This window comes from Lissotriton vulgaris, chromosome 5, assembly GCF_964263255.1.
Source record: "Lissotriton vulgaris chromosome 5, aLisVul1.2, whole genome shotgun sequence".
NCBI lineage: Eukaryota > Metazoa > Chordata > Amphibia > Caudata > Salamandridae > Lissotriton > Lissotriton vulgaris.
The window spans coordinates 1774529426-1774550526 of record NC_141693.1 but is presented as its reverse complement, the minus strand read 5'-3'; the positions used below and the strand labels follow the sequence as shown (position 1 = coordinate 1774550526).

The window sequence follows — 21101 nt, the reverse complement described above, 5'->3', positions numbered from 1 at the left end:
CTTGCGCGTGTCATCAAATCTAAGCTGCCGCAATGCAGCAACGCGGCATTCCCTGTGCCACCATCTAGTAATCCAACGCAGATGCTGACCACATAGCACTACCAAGAAAGAGAGGAACCCAGTAAGTCACACAACATAGTTTGACACTGACGCGCTAACACTCCCTCAGGGTTGCTCCTGACCGGCCCTTCAGCCGACCGCCATGTTCCCTTAGCTCCTCTGGGCCCAAAACGTTTTGTGGAGACATGAAAATGATCTATCACAAAACGACCTGGTTTTGCAAGGGGGGCACCTGTGTTTTTGGTCCCGGGCTCAGAGGTCATCTAGGGAAACCTACCAACACCAAAATGTTCTGAAAATTAGACACCCGGGGGAGTCCAAGGATGTGTGGCTTGCGTGGATGCCCCAACATTTTCTTACCCAGAATTCCCCTGAAAACCTCTAATTTAGCTTTAAAACAAATTAAATTGTTATCACAGTTGTGTGTGTGTGTGTGTCTGTGTGTGTGTGTGATTACCGCGCCGGCACGAATTTCCTACCAACCAGGATTCCACCTGGTCTCCAGAATAAAATTATACCTCACTTGTGTGGGTGGGCCAAGGGCCTGCAACTGAGAATTGAAAAGCAACCTATGAGTATATCAATCAGACACTGCTGCAGCACCCAGGATGCTTCGGAAAATAGGGCAGGGCAGTAAGACTCTTTCATGCTGAAGACCAATTTGCACAAAAAATTAAATGCATTCAGCACACCCTGATCCATAAGTAATCTAACAAGCAAAGCAGAGAAGCAAACAGTGGCACAAAAAAAACGATTCAAGGATTTTCTTTGGGGTGATGCTATGAATTCATGGATGTAGTTTGTACTGCAGTGATTTCCTCTTTAGCTGGAACGTGAACGTTTAATAAGAGTGCATCTGGTTTCAAAAGGCAAATCCCTATACTCCTGGCCGGCACTGGTGTAGGGACACAAAACAAATATTAACAAAGAGTAAGGTCAAAACATTGTAATCTTTCACCTTGGATATGGGATGTAGCGGTCATCTTGGAACAGACACGTTTCACGTGGAGTGAAACAACTTATTTCCAAAATAGGAAGAATAAATAATACTGCCATTTCACAAATAAAAGTTTTATAAAAGACGCCCCTGTAGGACTCCAAAGTCTTGGCCGAATGAAGCAGACACTGGAATTTGCTGGGTATATCCAAACTAGGGGATGCTTTGGAAAGGGGTGAAATGATGTCCTTTGCTACACTCCAGAAGGAATAGAAACTTGCCGATAGCCGAAGACTGATATTTGCAGGTGAGGCATGTCTCCTTTATATACAAGGACCTGCTCCAAGAGGTGGAGGACAAAACTTTGCTGCAATTCTAGATATTGGCAGCCCACTGCATAGTCATCTTGCTGATATATAGATCACTTAGTGCCAACTACCATGCACCTTTGGTAAAACTCTGAGACCGATGGGAAAAGAACTTGGAGAACCCAGACGATGCAGTCAGGAAGGTGGCGGGCAAGCACCCAAGCGAGGAGACCATCGGGGCTAGGTTTTGTTTGATGCTACTTAAGATTTTGCGTCAAGCACAGTACAGCATGAACCGCTTGTCCCTAATGCAGACTGGCACCTTTGGGGTGACCAACCCTTACCCAAATACACACCACGGTGCAACATCGGCCTGATAATGGAAAGGAGGGATATTGTGAGCTTCTGGGTGTATCAGTTGCATCGCCGAAGATGTTTTGAGAGATGAACATGGACTGGTTCATATAGGCAGAGGAAAAGGTCTTCACAAAGCCTGTGGTTGCCCACAGAAATCCCACAAAATATGGGACATGTGGTGGGAGTCCAGAGGGCATGGGCCTTCAAACTGAGATGTAGAGAGGTGATGGGCAGAGCCTACCGGAAGATGCTCGGACACTCAGACAACATTTATATCCTAAAAACACAGGGGTGTACATGGAATGCTCAGATTTTCTAGTATGGCCCTACTGCATTGTTGAACTTGGTCTGACAAAACCTAATAAAAATATTTGCAAAAAAATAAAACAATTACAAATTAAAAAAGGTGTTTGTAGAAAAACTATTTTAAAAGACAATTCACATTTGTGTTATTACTTTATTTGGTAAGCAGTCTTGTAAGTAGATATTGGAGCAGCAGGCTAGGACTGATCACAACAGTGACGTAGAGTAAGGAATAGACATTTCAACCCTTCACCTTATACTTTGAATGGCAGGCATCATAGTAGGGAAGAGTTTCACTTTGCGGACTACAAATTAGCAAAACAGCAAAGCAAAAGGAAAGAAGCATCATTTAATGATTAGCAATTAAACCAAATGTTGCAGAAAACATTGCTTTCGTAAAGGTTATTCATATTTATTTTAACCCTCCATTTGTCTTTATATGAAATACGTGATAAGGGGCTTTTAAGGCCAGAGCAGGAGCAGGTATAGCAGTGAACAGAAGGAAAGATAGACAAGAAATGTGGTGCACGGCAGAAGTTCACAGACTAAAGTGAAATTCAAGTAGTTTAAATAAAAATTTATAATTTAAATAATAGGAGACATTGGTTCACCAGCCCTGCTACTGAAGTGGATCACTGTTTGAGTGGCTATGCACATAAGCCGAAGAAAAATGCAGTCATTCACAGTTAACAAGTGGGCTGACCCTCTGCCTCATGCTGTACGGTGGTCAGGTGCAAAATGTGAATGACACTATAACAGACCAATTGATGAAGAGGATTGACTGAAAGCTCCGGTGTGTATTTTTCCAATATTTTTTTTAAAAACAAAATGTCTTGGCTAATGCAAAACTAAAAACATCACTCCTTAATTGTGGACTTAAACATGAAGGGCACACAACCACGTCCGTCATATGACTAAAACAAATTGTTTGATATATTCAAATGTTTTTGTTGCACTGGAGAAAATCTAAACAATCTAACCAACAAAAAAACATCCCACAGTAATGCAGCAAGGCTGATTTTTGTATGTTTGTACGTTTGGGTCCCATTTGAGTAAACTGCATTTAACATTAGATTTTAGTATCGTACTTAGACCAAATTAGAAAAATTCAAAATGGCAAAAAAACACTTACAACAGGCAAATGCTGGAGGTCAAGAAAAGATCCCCTCTTTCTGTTCCCTGGTAAAAAAAATCTAGCTTCCTCGCTAGACCTAAATTCCTTTCTCTATCCTCCCAAATTTTGAAGCAGACGAGCACTGTGAGTTGGCATGTTCCAAATGCATAGTTTATATACCGGCAGACTAACTTACATGGTCTGAAAGAAGAGACAACATACAATACTGTTAAAGATAGGATATGCTTTTAATCACAATAGGTGTGGCACTCCCAGGTTTTTTTTAAGTGTTTATAAAATATTTGTAGGTAAATATAAAACTAACGTCAGTGCCTGAAGAGCTAGCAGTACACATATTAAGCAGTATCAAATACTACTGTTCTATAGTAAAGCATTATCTGTAGTTAATATTTCTTTTCTGTTCATTGAAGCATATACACAAATTAAACAAGTAATACACAATGTTTATGAAGTTTTTATAAATCAAACCTTCTTGAAAAAAGTGGCTACAGTGCTTAAAAGACATACAGTTGCGTGTGTGGGCCATTTATCATTTTAGGTTGGCTTTCGTGCAGATGGCCCAGATGCTTTTGCTGCCGGTGTAGACATTATTGAACCTCACAACACTATAAAATTTAATTAAGTAACATTCCAGCAGAAATACTGTGCTTTATTCCGTCGTTGGGGATATTCTCTGGGAATATGAACATAAAACACTAAACATCAAAAGAGAGGAGTCCAGCCCGCGGGCTTACGAACACGTTCTGCAGGAGCTACATTGTCACTTTAAAGACGGTGGCAGAATTTCAATGATGAATTCGGTAGCTCTAATATTAGAAATTGCTGGGCCAGGTCCAGACAAATGTCATTTAGTTTCCAGCTTTGTTATAACTCGTATCTACAACTGCAACACTGCAGAGCTGGAAACCACACAGCATTGATGTTTTTACATGTGACAGCAATCTAGGATGTTAAAAAAAAATTCTACATCGCCCCAAAGACGACAATACAATTTATACTTACAAGATTATTGCTTCTTCATTTCAAACAGTAAATGAGTGTCTTGGAATTATTGAATTGTTTATAATAGCCTTTGTCTTTACAAAGCTATAAGGGGTGAAAGCTAGAAGGAAATTATCTCATTGACCGATCTGTCATTTGCTATAGAATTGTGATGATACCCAAGCGAGTCCCCATTTCAGATTTGTGAGCATAAACTTGAGTGCTTTAGTCCACTGCTCCTCTGAATTAAACTGCGTTTTAATAGAGTATGAACCACCACTTCCACCTGTGTCTTCAATTTTGCCTTTCTCTACATCCATTCTGCAAAAGAAAGAAGAGGGCAAAATAATTTCAGACCAAAATCCAGCATGACAATACAGCATTTAGGAAACAATTTAAAACATTTTTTGACAATAAAAAACTTAAATCAATACACAAATAATAGGGGGTAAAGATTATGAACAGCAAAGGGGTAGATCCATTTTGAACAATGGATAATCCATCCTCCATTTTGTTCTGGATGCCCTACACTCTATTGACAAACTATCAATTTCCTTTACATTTTGGTTCTTATTGGGGAGGGGAGCATTTAGGTTCAAGATGGCTGAACTTCACCCAGGATTTTGTGATAATCACTTATATTTACATTTATGGTATATAAAGTAAATTTTTTACACCATCATTGGTTATTCATAAAGCATAGCATTGGTCCTCCCCAACTGAAACCATGATCAATACCCCTGAAATGGCGAACCATAACTCACAACTTTACTTGCTTGTGTACTTATTTCCATTTGAAGACACCTTGGATTTCTGTTATCTGGGCCAATGCAAAATTTGGGATAGTCAGTTGGCTCTGGCTAAATACTTCAAATGATGTTTTCGCCTTTCCCTTCACTCGAACCTCTGTTTATTTGCAAGAGGATCAATGCCACTGAATTCTAACAAAGATTAAAACTTGATGTACAAAGTAATAGTGGCCAAAACAATTAAAGATTAAGTTCCAGATACAGGCATGTTTAGTTAAATAAACAACTTTTGCAGGAATACGATCCTTCATAAATAGTTTTTGTACGAGGTTTCTTCTGTACCCAAAACATTTCTGCAGATTTTTCTCCTGCTTTTTGTTTGAATACTAAGCAAACTTAGGTTTCTCCGTTTGCAAGCGTTTTCTTTTTTTTTTTTTTTTAAACCTGGAGTAGGTGAAGTTTTAACAGTGAAAAAAGAGGCTAGAATGAGGACTTTCTTTTTTGATTTTATAAGTTTCAATGTGTTCAGATGTCGGAATAAATCACATTTTGCATTCATATATAGTATAAAGATAGAAACAAGAAAAATGTACTACGTAGGCCCTAAAGTATAGAAGGCAATGGCTGGAAAGTTAATAAATAAGTTCTGGAGGTTATATACTAGATGTCCTTTCACTTATTAAACAATGTTAGAAGGCTGTGACCTCAAAGAAAGAAAGAAAGAAAAAAAATGTGTTGGATCACCACAATACAAATCACTAGAGTTCTAATATAGAGATCTAGGCTATGCTCTGTAGAATATATTTTTCACAAAGACAGACTGGATATAGCCCGAAAATCTACAACTAAAATGATGAACCACAGTGTTCAATGAATGAATGCTTGTAGTATTGTATTCACCACAAATGCTGGGATGCATGACAATTGTTTTCATAGGCATCAATGTATTCTTTTATAATAATACCCGAGACACCCAAAATAAAGAGAAACAGCCCTTAGGTATTTTTATCTTTAGATCATACCCAAAGAAGAAATATTCTAAGTGCTCCTTCCACCATAGTTGAGCCCATCCTGGTTTATAGGGACCAGGATGAGACCAGATGATGAAACATGCCACTAAGAGTGGGTGAGTGTCTATAAAACAAACAAAAAATATATATGCTAGGGTTCGCCCATTCAATTTAGTTTTTTTAGTTTAAAGGATACTTTTGTGGATTATTATTATTGTAGTTGCACAGATTTTGTTATTTAGGAGAAATGCAAATAAAATAGTATATAATATATGAAATCAACAAGCACATAATCTAATCCACAAGTGATACTGACCTATAATTTTAAATCTGCACTCCGTATATTATAATTCTTATGTTTATAATGTAGAAAGACAACCACTTAACTTAAATATAAATTGAGAAAAACAACTATAACCTATGAACAGTTATAGGTGAACCCCACTTAGTTCTTAAAGATGGAAATCTACTATAATTTCAGGGAGAGGTCATCTGTTTAGAGTAGAACCCCAAACTGAACTCTAGCCACCACTGGGCAAGAGAAGTTAGGGGTCTATTTGTGCCATTCCATATTAAGAATTAGTAGAACTACAACAATAGCATTTATTATTCTGACTTTTTAACCACGTGGTATTAACACAATAGGTATTAGTATTAACCCTAGTCTGTTTAAAAAAAGGGCCGGTCAAAGGAGGCATAACTGCAATGCTGTTTCCAACATATTAATGACATGAGGCTTTGATAAAGAATGAACTAGCAGATTAATTTCCATACATAATTCTGCAGGGAAATGCAACTAAAAGGATGTATATATTCAAACCATTGATTAGGTGAGACTTAATGTGTGATCTTATCACCGCAAATGAAAAAATCCATTACCTTGAAGTTGAGGTGCCTTGGAAATGTCATACTGCAGTCGAACAAGTGTTAACATTTTCTATGTGAAATGCTTGAAAAAGCGAGAATGACAAAATTTACTCAGGGGGCCCGAAAGTTGGAATTTGGATGAAATTAAACATTTCTCAGGATTAAGAACCTGATGCATCCTGCTTCCTAATGCCGCACAGTAATATAATCGGAAATCTTCAAGAAACAAGCCACCACAAGAAATTAATAGCTGCACCTATGTTTAGGCTCTGTGAGGCTGCCAAGTGAAAGATGTAAAGGCACTCTATAATTTATTTTTAAATATTAAAGACACTGTACAGCCTAGGGCCCTATAAAGAAACTTTAAACCAATAACTACTTCAACCAGGTTGACCTGCTTGAACAAAGAAAGTGGTGGCATTTGTGTGCGCCAGGCCAAAAAAGAACCAAGAGGTCTGCTAATAACGAATATGCTACTTACCAGTATGCATCTGTTCTTGGCATGTAGGGCTGTTGACATTCATATCTGTGCATAGATCGCCGCCTAGTGTTGGGTCAGATGATTGCACATTGTTGTCCTGGAAGAGTCTTCGAAGTATCACGAGATAGGTTGCTCCTCCCCTGGACTACAGTGCGCATGGGCATCGACTCCATCCTCAGATTGTTTTTAGCCATTGTGGCCAAGATGGGGTGAAACTAAGTGAATGATGACCATGCTAGAAGTATGTGTGTAATGGAGTACATGAGCTCCCCATCCCTGGAGAGAGGCGTCCGTTGTCAGGATGATCTGCGGCACAGGCTCTTGGAACGGTCGGCCCTTGCAAAGGTTTCGTGGATTCCACCAATGCAGAGAGTTGTATGCCCGACCGCTCAGCAACACTAGGTCTTTCAACTGCCCGTGAGCCTGAGTCCACTGACGTGCTAAGCACTCCTGAAGCGGGCGCATATGTAGTCTCGCGTGCGGGACTATGGAAATGCAGGAGGCCATCATGCCTATCAACTGCATGAACACTCTTGCTGGAAGCGAGTGTTGAGGTCTGAATTTTTGTATCAGCGATTGAATGCTGCAGACTCTCATTGAATTCGGCTGTGCTGTGGCCACCAGAGTGTCTATAGTCGCACCCAGATACTGCCGTATGTGGGCGGGATGGAGGTGGGATTTTGGGTAATTCAGTGAGAAGCCCAGATCATGCAGGAGGTGAATGGTGTGGGACATGTGGGCAGCACACTGCTGGGCTGACTTTGCCTGGATGAGCCAATTGCAAAAGTCACAATGTCATTTATGCGATCCTCTGTCCTTGCCCAAAAATGTACGTTGGACAGACCACCCAGAAGGCGAAGACCCGCATATGCCAACATCGCAGTCGCATCCGATGTGGAACCCTGAATGCGCCCCTTGTCGACCATTTTTCTGAACTGAAACACTCCGCGGATGACATCAAATGGACAATCCTTAAGACAATCAAACTCCCACAAAGGGGGTGGCAATCTGGCCCAACTTCTCAACCGCGAGGAACTTAAGACTATCATTCAATTTGACACTATCCACACAGGTTTGAACAGGAGTGAGGAATGGACGGCCCTCCTTTAGCTCTCAAAAAGAACAGACAATGAATTGAATTAATTCCTAATGTGAAGTCACGTAACAACTCTGTGACCCAAACATAACTGCTACACCTTGAAATTTCGTATTGTGATAGCGATGTATTTTCTATACGCTGTGCAAGCTGCTGAAATTTATTTGTAAATTGGGGTTTCAAAACCCAAATGTCACTGTTTTTTTCTTGCACTTAACAAACAATTCACCAACACCCCTTTAAATTCTGCACACGATGACGGATGTAATATGGTGCCCAAGTGACAACACTAAGCCCAAACTGCCCATGACTACATGGTTCTAGCTCATCTAAATTTGTATAAGTAGATATTATACAAAGCAAGTTCCTAATCTTTCCACTACCGTGGCACGCTTTAACCACTTCAAAATAGCGGCCATTTAAATCTGTATAAGTAGACATTATACTAAACAAATCTCTAACCATTCCACTACACAAAACAATTTCCTTACGTGGCACGCTTTAACCACTTCAAAATGGCGGCCATATATGAACCTGAAGCCATCATGGGCAGCGTTAAGCCCTAGAAACGTGACTACCCAATGCCCAATAAGCAGTCTCTTGTTTCCTAACACGGAAGCGGTCCATCATACTGCGACGTGACATCGGCTTATCAACAGCCTCGCCTACCTCGAGGTAAGCCCGCGCCCAACTTTGCCTTTAGAATGCCAAGTACTTGCCCAAATAGATCTACCCTAATACTCTTGTGATTTTTCACTCCAGCGTACCAGTCATCCTCTATCGCCTATAAAGATTACCCAAACTATTGCCAACGCTGCAATCGAATCACTCCAATTTGATGGTTAAGTATTTCTGACTCTCGCGTCTCCCCTAAAATTATGGTTGTAGCATCACTCTAATGCAGTTTTTCTCTCACCCCCTTAGCTTTAAACTCCTTTATCCAGGCTGCGACCGAGACGGCCAACGTACTTAACATAGTCTCGGATTTCGAGACTTAACGGTAACACGAGATCGAACGGGAATACAGCCCGTGATTTACAATACCGGCAGACATTTCGCCCAAAGCCAACCCAGCTTATCACTATTCTTTTCCTCCTTGTAGCTGTGTATGAACCAGACGCCCGATAAACTTAATCCCACTGAGATTCCCAGCGCAAGCTCCATTGCTCCATTGAAAACGTGCCAACTCAGGATATCTTTCCTTATGACACGTGCAAACTGAATGGTAAAAAACCCCCTCTGATACCTGGCATCTTTTGACAATCAAAGGAATAAAAGACACCCTTTTCATTTAATTTACCCTTGTTTCTGCAGAAAAGTCACAATTGCAATTAACATTGTGCCAAACCTGACGCGAGCCTGATCCCTGTTACGTAGGATACAAGCCTCCATATCTAAGACAACCCTTAAAATGGTAAATGTGATAACAATTTCATTCCCTAATTTTTATGGGCAATACCCCAACACCATGTTAAGATACTGATTCACCCTTTTCTAACAGGGCAACAGGAGGCACTCCAGACAGTGAGAGATTCCACTAAGATTAAACCTCCATTACAGACCACGTCTCGGTAGGTCCCACCAAAACAAAAACGCTGCTCATTTAATGCACTTCCTAAGGCTAACTATCACTCACCCCCTATACCTATCCCTCAGAAACCATTCTAAGTACATGCCCCTTCACATGTATTCACGCCAATAGTACCATAGTCCCTGGTCACTTGCAGCGCACAAAACTTTAGAAACACCTGCAAATAAAGGAAAATGCTCACAAATGTTTTCACAGAATTGCTTGGAATGCCCACGCCTCTGTGGCTGCACCTATCACCGCGATTCCGAATGCTGTAATTGACTAGCGAGTGCTGTACATTGCTTTAACTATTCAAATATTGACTGTATCTGTGTCTTTCCCCCCCCCCCCCTTTTTGCTTTTCTAAAACAGGCGTTTGCATGATAAAGGGTTTATTCAGGCAAAAGTAAATTTTGATAGTCCTGAAGATGATCCCCTAAACCGAGCTTGGGATCGAAACGTCAACTCCACTAAGAGTGACCCATACTTATTAACTCAATATAGTACTGTATGGCTGACTCACTCCAGGATACACTGTTAATTTAAATTTATGTCAGTGACCTGTAAGCTCTCTATGTTTGCCTGATATCTCTTGCACTTACTGTCTTCCTCACTCTTTTCTAACGTACGGCACAGGACTGTGCCTCTTGGTAACCTCTACTGTTTTTGGTTACTTGTTCTATCTCCATACTGTACTAACTTATTCAAGAAATAAATATTCCCTGTCCGGCTGGACAAGGGAATGAGAACTATATATTAGCCCATTGTGGTGACACCGAAAGGCAAAACCTTGAACTGGTAGTGCTGGTTTTGGATGGTGAACCGGAGGTATTTCCTGTGTGAAGGGTGCAGTGGAATGTGAAAGTACGCATCCTTTAGGTCTAAAGTTGCGAGAAAATCCCCCTGACTGAGCAACGGGAGCACCTGCTGCAGGGTCAGCATATGGAAGTGCTCCGACAGGATGTAATGGTTGAGTGGCCTGAGGTCCAGGATGGGCCTGAGGGACCCGTCCTTCTTCGGTATTAAGAAGTACAGGGAGTAGACCCCTGTGCCTCTTTCTTGCATAGGCACGAGCTCTATTGCTCCTTTTTGCAGCATAACAGTGACTTCCTGCTGCAATTAGTGCAAATGCTCTGCCGACATAGGACGGTTTCTTGGGGGCATGTTGGGTGGATTGGATGTTAACTCCAGACAATAACCGTATTGAATAAGTTTCCTGACCCACCTGTCTGTGGTGAGGGACTCCCAGACCGGCAGGAACTGCTGGAGTCTCCCCCGACCGGTAATGTGTGTGTTTCCACGACCTCTGCCCTTGGCGCTGTTACCACGACATCCACCTCGACTCTTGTTGGTGTATGTGGACTGAGTGTTGCCTTTGTAGTACTGCGTGGACTGGGAGAGCTGGCCCCTGGAAACGCCTCTAGTGCTTGAGCGACGAAAAGACCCACCCCGAAACTGTTGGGACTGTAAGGCACCCATGGATTTTGCAGTCTCCGTGTCCTTTTTAATTTTTTCTAGGGTGGTGTCAACCTCCGGGCCAAACAGGTGATCTGGGTTGACTGTTTGGTTAAGGATGGTGGTTTGGATTTCTGGCTTAAATCCAGAGATTCTCAGCCAGGCATGTCGCCGTAGCATAACACTAGTGTTTATAGCCCTGGCAGCGGTATCAGCCGCGTCCAGAGCGCACTTAATTGAAGCGTTAGAGATCAGCTTCCCTTCCTGAATCAGCATCTCAGCCACCTCCTTGTATTCATCAGGCAGGTGCTGCAACAGGGTCTCCAGTGTGTCGTAGTGTGCCATGTCATACCGCGCCAGAAGCGCTTGTGTGTTAAAAATGCGCCAGATGTTGGCTGCCTGTGCTGCTACCCTCTTCCCCGAGGCCTCAAAGACCTTGGATTCTTTGTCTGGGGGAGGAGCATCACCCGTAGTCTGAGAATTAGCCCTCTTCCGGGCATTCGAGACAACAAGGGAGTCCAGAGGCAACTGTCCTTTGATGTAGGTAGGATCAGTAGGCACTGACTTGTATTTTTTGTCAATCCTAGGGTTTATCACCCTCGCCCTGGTAGGTTCTTTAAAGATCTCAGCAGCATGCTTTAAAACACCTTTCAGCATAGGCAGAGTCTTAACAGTTTTTTCTGAGACTGAGAAGGTATCAAAAAGGAAGTCGACATCCACAGGGTCAGCATGGAGCTGGACGTTGTGATTGTTAGCTGCCCGCTCAATGAGGGCATTGAAAGCTGCAGAGTCTTCTGTAGGAGACGTTTTTGCAGAAAATAGTTGAGGGTCTTGTCCTGATTGAGGATCACCTGGGTCACCACCAGCGGCCCAGGGTTCGTTGGTATCCTCAGGGTCTGTATAGACAGGATAACTGTACTCATCCTCATCATCCCCCTCACCAGCGTCCACATCAGAGTAAGTGGGTGAAACATTATGAGTCTGTGGGGAAAGTGGTTCCACCAAGACGGGAGTGAAAGCAGAGTCCTTCTTTTTCTTGAGAGGGATCTTGTAAGACTCCATTGGGCGTTCAGGGGCGATTTTCCGCTTGTGGAGGGAAAGCCTGCCCGTTTCGGCATCGATGAAGTGTTCCTGATGCTCATCCACTGAAGGTCGTCGAGGTTGTGGGCCGGGGACCACCGCTGACGACTTCGGCGCCGAGGAGACCTTCTCGGGCACGCTGGCGACTGCCTTAGGAGCGAAAGGCTTCGGCGCCGTCTTTGGCGGCAACGTGAAATGGATGGGCGTGGACGCCTTTAGTGGTTTCTTCACCGGTTTCATAGGCGGAGGATCCTTTGGACCGACTGACGCGGTCCCGTCCCTGATGCGCTGCAGGAAGTCCGTCACCTTCTTGGTGAACGCGGCGGATGGGCGCGCCGGTTCAATGGAATCCCTCGAGGCCACACCTGGAGTCGACTCTCGGGGCGCCGTGCCCTTGGCCTTGTCCTGCTGACGCGGAGTCGCGAGAACCTTCGGGTCAATCAGCCATTTCTTTGGGTCACCGAGAGCTTTCTTCGGGTAGCCGATAGCCTTCTTTGGGTCGCTGAGGCTTTTGCCGGCGTCGACCGTCTTCGGCGCCGACGCGCTCGGCTCGACCACCTTCACTTTAGTCTTCGGCGCGGCAGACTTCGTCTCGACGCCCTTGACTTGAGCCTTCGGCTCGACAGCCATCTTCGGCTTCTTCGGTGCCGAGGGCTCCGAGGCCTTGGAGCCGATCAAAGCGATGCGCACTTTCGGTTTCGAGGACGGCACCTGCGCAGTGTCTGGATTCGAGACCGTAGGTTTCACTTTCGGTTTCGTTTTGCCAGGGAGTGGCTCAGCAGCAATGTCCGTGGCCGAGCCCAAAGGCGGGCCGTAGAACCCATAGTAAGATCTTGGGTAAGGCCCGAAGGCGATCCCTCGACCTGAGCCTTATGAATTGGCACGGCCCCAGAGTCAGTTTGAGGAAGCTCCTCATCCGAGCTATCCTCCATGGCCCCGAGGGCCCCGTCGTCGTCTCCTACCTCGTCGACGACTTCTTCGGCCTCGAACATCTCTGCATCCGCGTCGTAGTCGTAGTCGACGTCCGACGCGGCGTTAGACTCAGAAATGTCCTGGATAGATTCGTCTTCGACATCCCCTGCATCGAAGATGTCCACAGGTGCCGGTGCAGCATGCTGGGCCTCCTGGCGCGCAGCTCGTCGAAGCTTAAGCGTCTTCTTGGACCTGAAGCGTGAACAAGCCATACACTTGGCTTCATCGTGGTCCGGCGACAGACACTTGTTGCACACCGGGTAGACGTCGATGTGGGTATACTTCGAGTTGCAGACGGGACATCTCTTGAATGGACTTCGGTCCATGATGGACGGTCGATAGGTCTGGAGCGTCGACTGGGCCTTCCGCACCGAGAGCACGCGGGTGTAGAGAATCCGGCTCAGAACCGAGCTGGAAGAACTAAGACCGAACGCAAGACTATACCGACGTATTAGACTAAAGACCTTTTGGTCTCAAGAAAGTTTTCTATCGATTCCGACAAGAGGGAATTCAAAGACATCCGAACCCAATGGCGGAAAAAAACAATCTGAGAATGGAGTTGATGCCCATGCGCACTGTAGTCCAGGGGAGGAGCAACCTATCTCGTGATACTTTGAAGACTCTTCCAGGACAACAATGTGCAATCATCCGGACCCAACACTAGGCGGCGATCTATGCACAGATATGAATTCAGCAGCCCACATGCCTCGAACATGCTCTACACCTGCATTGGGTCAATGCGATCGCAAATGCAAGCCCAGTCACTTTTAAAAAAAACTTGTTCAATTGCTGATTTTTGCACATTATACAGAGACCAGTTTGTTCCTTTTTTCCTTTTTTCTCCTTGCTTCTGAATTTTTCTCCCATCCTGATGATGAGTTTTTGAATTTATCATTGGGGTGAACTTGTAGACAGTGCAAATATGACCTTGATACTTCAATTGCCATTATTTCTATTTTCTGCTTAAATCCTTACCCCTCAATCATATCCACAACATTTATACATGGCTTTTTATTGGGCCATAAAAGATTGCTTTGTGATTGTTTCTTCATTTTTCACAAATGGAGCACTAAACAATGCATTTCCAGCCAATTGTTCACTTCTGCATTTTACATGTTCCTCAATCTAATACCTATTATTTACAACTAATTTGGCATTGGTGCCCCCACAATATATGTATTTGTTCCATTACAAATATAAGTGTATAGTACAAGAAGAAATCACTTAATGCTTTATTTTATATATTGTAACCAAACTTCACTTAATATCAATATGTTCAATATTAAACAGAGTATTGATTAAAGTAGCATGACCATACAATTTAGTTCCTATTTACAACACCATGTTGTTGTGATGAGACTAGCCAGGGTATACGAATATTAATTTTATTAGCCATAAGTAATGCAAAGAATGAACAATAGTTACTTACCTGTAATCTTTGGTTCTCCAGTATTGGTGTCTTTCATAGATTCACATGCCTGAATCATTCCCAGTCGTCGGAGTGGGAGTCCAACGGTACATAAAAAAGCAATAATTTGTATATAAGAAAACCAAAACCCTTGGTAAAACCAACCAGGAAGTAAAGTAGCCCTAAGCTACAATGGAAAAAACTTCCACACTCATGACTATCCTAGTCATTTTGTATAGACCAAACTACAGCTAATCAGGCGCCAACACCCACTAGAATGCTCTCCCTCAGCTCTCAGATTTTCTCACACAGGAGTGAAAGCAATGATATCGCCTGAGGGGAGGTGGGCGGGTGCATGTGAATCTATGAAAGACACCAATACTGGAGAACCACAGATTACAGTAACTATTGTTCTTCTCCAGTATTGGGGTGTCTTTCATAGATTTGCATGCCTGAATCAGAGTAAATAGCAGTACACACCATCCTGCTCATAGACGCTTTTTTGCATTCCTATGCATATGTACATTTTGCAAACAATATTACATGAAACATAAGCGTCTAGAAGAGCATAGAGGAGGAGGGAGAACAGAGGCTCACCTTATTTAAAAAGATTGCGAAGCACTGCTCGTCCCACTGAAGTATCTGCATCGCTGGCAGCATCCAAGCAATAGTTCTTGGTGAAGGTATGCGTGCTGGTCCTGGTTGCGGCTCTGCAGATATGATTAAGAGGCACTCCAGCGAAGAGGGCTGTTGAGGAGGAGACCGCTCTCGTAGAATGACTGCAATGGTCTTCCTGCTTGTTGGTGACAGAGACTAATTGCTGAGGACACCCAAGGGGCTATCGTCTGCTTAGATACAGCGTAGCAGTTCGTTGGAGGTAAAATTTAAGACATCTCCTGATGTCCAGAAAATGCAAGGCCTTCTCCGCTCTCGTTTGTGGATTAGGAAAGAATGTCTTTAAAAGGACCGGCTCATTAAGGTGAAAGTCGTATGGGACCTTAGGCATGTAGCTTGGATTGGTACGTAGCACCACCGAATTTGAAGTGAACTGTAAAAACGGAGCTTTGATGGTGAATGCTTGAATGTCACTGACTCTACGTGCCGATGTTAGAGCTAGAAGGAGAGAAACCTTCCAGGAAAGGAACTTGAGATCCACTTCAAGAATAGGCTCAAAGGGGTGACGCATGAGCTGAGAGAGTATCACATTCAAGTACCAGGAAGGAGGTGGACGCCGAACAGGCGGGAACATTCGAAAAAGGCCATTGAAGAATTGCTGAATTATTCTAGTGGAATACAAAGAATAAGTGCCATCTTGACGGTATCTGGAAATGGCCGCTAAAATCACTTTTAGTGTGGAATGAGACAAGCCAGACTTAGCCAATTGAAGAAAGAATGGTAAGATTTGTTCTGGTTTCGCATGGAGTGGATGTAAGTTGGCCGCGAGACACCAGTCAAAAAACCTTTTCCATTTAAGCTTGTAAGTCTTAATAGTAGCGCTCGAGCGTTGGCTAAAACCTCTTTACAATCCTCTGGGATATTTAGATGGGCGAATTCAACGTGTTGAGGAGCCAAGCTGCTAATTTCAAGGAAGTGGGTCCGGATGACAAATTTGACCCACCTGCATTGTTAGAAGATTTGGTAGTGCTCGAAGGTGTATGGGATTGCACTCCGAGAGAAGTAGGAGCTCGGTAAACCAATACTGGCAAGGCCACCTGGGCGCTATGAGGATGAGGCGGCATGGCTGCTGTTTCATTTTCCGGATGACACTGGGAACCAAAGGAATCGGCGGAAAAGCGTATGCAAATATTTGAGACCAATTCATCAAAAGTGCTTCTCAGTATGAATCCTTGTGGGGAATCCAACTTGCAAAGTATGGGCATTTGTGGTTCTGCTTCGTCGTAAACAGGTCCAGGTCGGGATCGCCCCACTTCTGAAAAACTCTGTCCAGAGTCGGCTGATGAAGTTCCCATTCGTGATTTGTCGCTGTCGCTCTGCTGAGAGAATCGGCGAGGACATGGGACATCCCGGAACGTGTGTTGCTGACAGATTTATCCTGTGATCTAGAGCCCAACTCCAAATCTCCTGGGCCTCCTGAGGAAGAAGGGCCGATCTTGTGCCCCCTTGTTTTGTTCAAGTAATGCATACTTGTTGTATTGTCTGTTCTGATGAAAACCGTGGATCTGTGTATTACCGTTCGAAAATATATGAGGGCCAGAAAAATTGCTCTCAACTCTAGAAGGTTGATGTGCACTTGATGTGCACTTGATGTGCATTCCATTTCCCATTGACAGTCATTCCCCCATAGGTGTGCTCCCCATCCTTCCAGGGAAGCGTCCGTGGTGATGGTGTAACTTGGTATCTCCGTTAGGAAAGACCGCCCTTTTTGCAGATTCTCTTTTCAGGGTCCACCATAGAAAAGCCTATTTCATACTGTGGGTTATGGCGATCCTGTTGTCGAATGACCCTGACACTTGAACCCATTGTAGACTGAGTTCTTCTTGGAAAAGTCTCATCAGGAGACAGCAGTTGGGTATGAGAGGGATGCAGGAAGAAAGCATCCCTAGGAATGACTTGTACATTCGTACTGAAACGTACTCTTTTTGACGTAAGTTGAGGGCCATCTTGCAAATCTTGAGTTGTCTTTCTTTTGAGACAAAGGTTTGGGTGAGGCGAGTGTCTAATGTTGCCCCCAAAAACAATATCCTTTGAGACGGAACAAGATGGCATTTCTCTAAATTGATTGAAAGTCCCAGAGACTGAAAGAGCGAGAGGCATCTTTGGACATGTACTCTTGCTGCTCCTAGAGAACTGGCCTTGATAAGGCAATCGTCTAAATACGTGAAGATTTGAATGCCTTCCAAGCGAAGATGTGCCGCCACTGGGGCTAATATCTTTGTGAATACTCGGGGCGCTGAACGAAGCGCAAATGGGAGAACCTTGAATTGAAAGTCCCTGCCAGCCACTCTGAACCTCAGGAATTTCCTGTGCCTGGGAGAATGGGCACATGAAAGTAGGCATCTTGAAAATCTAGGGTAGCCATGTGATCGCCTTGGGAAAGAAGATGGAGGAATTCTTGAAGTGTTAACATCCGGAAGGACATCTTCTTGAGGTATTTGTTGAGGGCGCGTAGGTCGAGAATGGGACGCCACTCTCCTGTTTTCTTTCGTATGAGGAAGAACCTCGAATAGAAACCTCTTCCTCTTTGTAATTGAGGAACCTTCTCGATTGCACCTTTCCGAATCATTATATTTATTTGGGACAGAAGCTCCTTGAGGTGAGCTGGTGGTGGACCTTTTGGAGGTGAATGTGGAGGGATTTTTACAAATCCTAAACGTGTCCTCAGGCTACTACATCCAGGACCCACTTGTCCGTAGTAATCTTGGACCAATTTGGTAAGTAATGGGATATTCTTCCTACAACTTTTGACTTTGGTACTGGCAGCGGTGGCGGCAGGTGGCAGTTCTCATTGCCTTTTAGCAGAATCTCGTCCCCGATAGGAGGATTTTCTTTTTCCTTGCGAAAAGTTATTGCCTCGCTGTCCGTATGTCTGTTGTTTATACGGTTGATATCGCTGATTACCTTGTGATGAATGGTACGAGCGCTGCTGAGAATATCCTCCTCTATTTGAATAGGACCTACGTCCTTTGGCTCCACGAAAGGACGATTTGCGAAATTGCAGGTTTGCCATCGACCTTGCGGTGTCTGTATCTTTCTTTATGGCCTGCAAGGCCTCGTTAATGTGCTGGCCAAATAGATATTCTCCATCGTAAGCCATATCTATTATCTTTGCCTGGACTTCTTGCCGGAAGGAGGTTGACTTCAGCCAACCTTGTCTCCTTAAGACTGCCGCGCCCGCCAACTGTCGGAAGCCTGTGGTTGCCACATCCACAGCTGCGTCAATCATCTCTGCAGAGAGACTACCCTTCATGTAACACCTTCCTTGCTTCTGACCTCTCCGGTTCCGGAAGCTTTTCGAGATATGGAGATATGTCTGACCACATCTGTATCATATCTCCTAGTATTGCTAGGGAATTGGCTGCTCTGATAGCAGTCGCAGCTATTGTTGATACCTTTTTCCCGATGGAGTCGAGACGTCTTCCATCTCAGTCAGGCGGGGCGGTCACTTGTGAGGACGGGTTTCTGGCTTTATTCTGGGCCGCTTAAATGACAACGGACTGTCTTAGCTTGTCTGATAAGGCATGCAGGTGATGTAATGGGCGCCTTGTACTTTTTGTCAATTCGAGGTAAGACTGCTGGTAAAGACTTTGGAGTGGACATGACCTACAGGCCCTCCTTCCAAATGAAATCTATTATCGGAATTGTCCTCGCTTGTGTGGTTGATCTTTAAAGTCATATAAAAAACAATCCTGCAGTTTAGCTTCCATAAAAATCTGAAACCTTTTTGTTTCTCTCTCCATTACTAGATGGAATCCTGCAATATCAACAGGAGGAGAGTCTGCCGTATGAGGAGCAGTAGGTGAAGGGGTCTGCGTCTGATAATTATCCCACTCCAACATTACTGATTGGTCGTCCACCTCTCCTTCCTCTCTGTCGTCATCAGTGGTGTCACAGGTATGGTGGGATTGTGCTGAAGAAGGTGGATTAGAAGATTCTACCTCAGGTACTGGTGTCAAAGGAGACTGTCTTGGGACTCTCAAGGCTGAGGCCGGTGCTTGAGTCATGGGTGTCGCCGGAAGCGAGTCTGCTGACTCAGACGGAGGGAACCGGTGGTAATAGTCATTTAACATGTATTGTAAATTTGTAAGAAGGTCTAATGGCATCTGTGCTGTTGGTACTGCTGCAGGGGCTTGAGCAACTGGTGCAGGAAAAAACTCTTCCTCGTCATGATCATCCTCCTGCGTCTTTATTAATAGCTCTGACGGACTTCTGGCCGCTCGTAAATTGTCGTCCTCATCAGATTGCTCCTGATTGTCATCTTCCTCTGAATCCAGAAGCTGTTCAGGCAACTTTAGGAATGAAAGAGGCGGTAGAGTAGATCCTCTTCTTTGTAATAATGAAGCCCCCATCAACGGCGAAATAAAAGAGGCAGCAGGCGCAGCAGCGGACCAAACCTGCAGATCCGTACATGATGACAGAAGAGGCGTCGACAGACCCACCATCGACGGTATCGCCGACGGAGATATTGCATGCTTCGTCAACGGGGCTTTCAATGTTGACGAGGTTAGTTTCGTCGATGAAGCCTTCGACGACGATGTTGACTTCATCAACGACGAAGCTGTCGACGACGGTTGAACCTTCGTTGACTAGGAACTTGATGACGACGGGGGAATCTTCGACGACGATGGTCTTCTCATCGACAGTGTGGTCGTCGACGGCAAAGCTGCTTTCTTCGACGAGGGACCAGTCGACGGGATGACTTTCGTCGACGGGCTAATCTTTGTTGATGTTGCACTTGTCAACGATATCATCTTCAACTTCGACGACGAAGGAACGTCGACACTTGAAGGTTGAATCTTCGTCGACGAGATGGGTCTCACTGAAACCAAGACCGTCGTCGACGGTGAAGAAGCCGACGGCATCACCATCTGAGGCTTTGGCGAAGAGAAAGTAACAGTCGACGTGGAGGAAATACTGTAGACTGGACCCGTCGACGGAGCATGCGTCGACGATGAGGTCGTCGACGAGGTCTTTTTCTGAGGTCATTTTTTCTCTAGCAGTCTTTTAGATGGGAAAGACTTAGCAGACTTTCTCGGGACGTTTTAGGTCCAGATTTAGAAGGTTGGAGAAGCCTTTTTTGCGGTAGAAGAGGAAGGCAAGCTAGAATCCTTCGCTTTTCTCAACACCTTAGCACCAGGAGAAGATACCTCTTCCTCAATCTTTCTCTTTCTGGAAGTTATAGAAGACCCCAAAGCCAAACTTCCTACCTCAGATAGAGGATCATCCTGGTCCTTAATCTTGTGCAACCATAGTAGAAGATGACGTTCTCTGGCTCTGAGGGTCTTCTGAGGAAAGGTCCTGCAGATCTTGCAATCCTTTACCTCATGGCCTGCATATAGGCAATAAATGCACTTTTTGTGGGGATCTTCTTTAAAAAGCCTAAGCTTCCCACAAGACTCACATGGTCTGAAGAGAGATTTTGAAGAAGACATTCCAAAAATAGGAGAAAAACCCGTCAGATTCAGAAGTACTGAGCAGAGCTCAGGGAGACTTCCTTTCACACGACGTGCGGTAGAAAATCTGAGAGCCTGCGTCTCTGGGGAGAGCATTCTAGTGGGTGCTGGCGCCTGATTGGCTGTAGTTTTGTCTATACAAAATGACTAGGATAGTCATGAGTGTGGAAGTTTTTTTCATTGTAGCTTAGGGCTACTTTA

The 21101-nt window shown here is 44.2% G+C and overlaps 1 protein-coding gene across 5 annotated transcripts in view; it reads right to left on the bottom strand.

Annotated features, from left to right (window-relative positions):
* Positions 1–3308: 3308 nt before the first annotated feature.
* The window catches only part of BECN1 (beclin 1), a 188763-nt gene continuing 170970 nt past the window's right edge, over positions 3309–21101 (bottom strand). For all 5 annotated transcript variants that reach the window (XM_086924085.1, XM_086924084.1, XM_086924086.1 and 2 more), the window contains exon 12: positions 3309–4402. In XM_086924085.1, the coding sequence (XP_086780211.1) occupies positions 4234–4402 (169 nt within the window). In that variant the 3' untranslated portion in view covers positions 3309–4233. The remainder of the gene's footprint in view (positions 4403–21101) is intronic.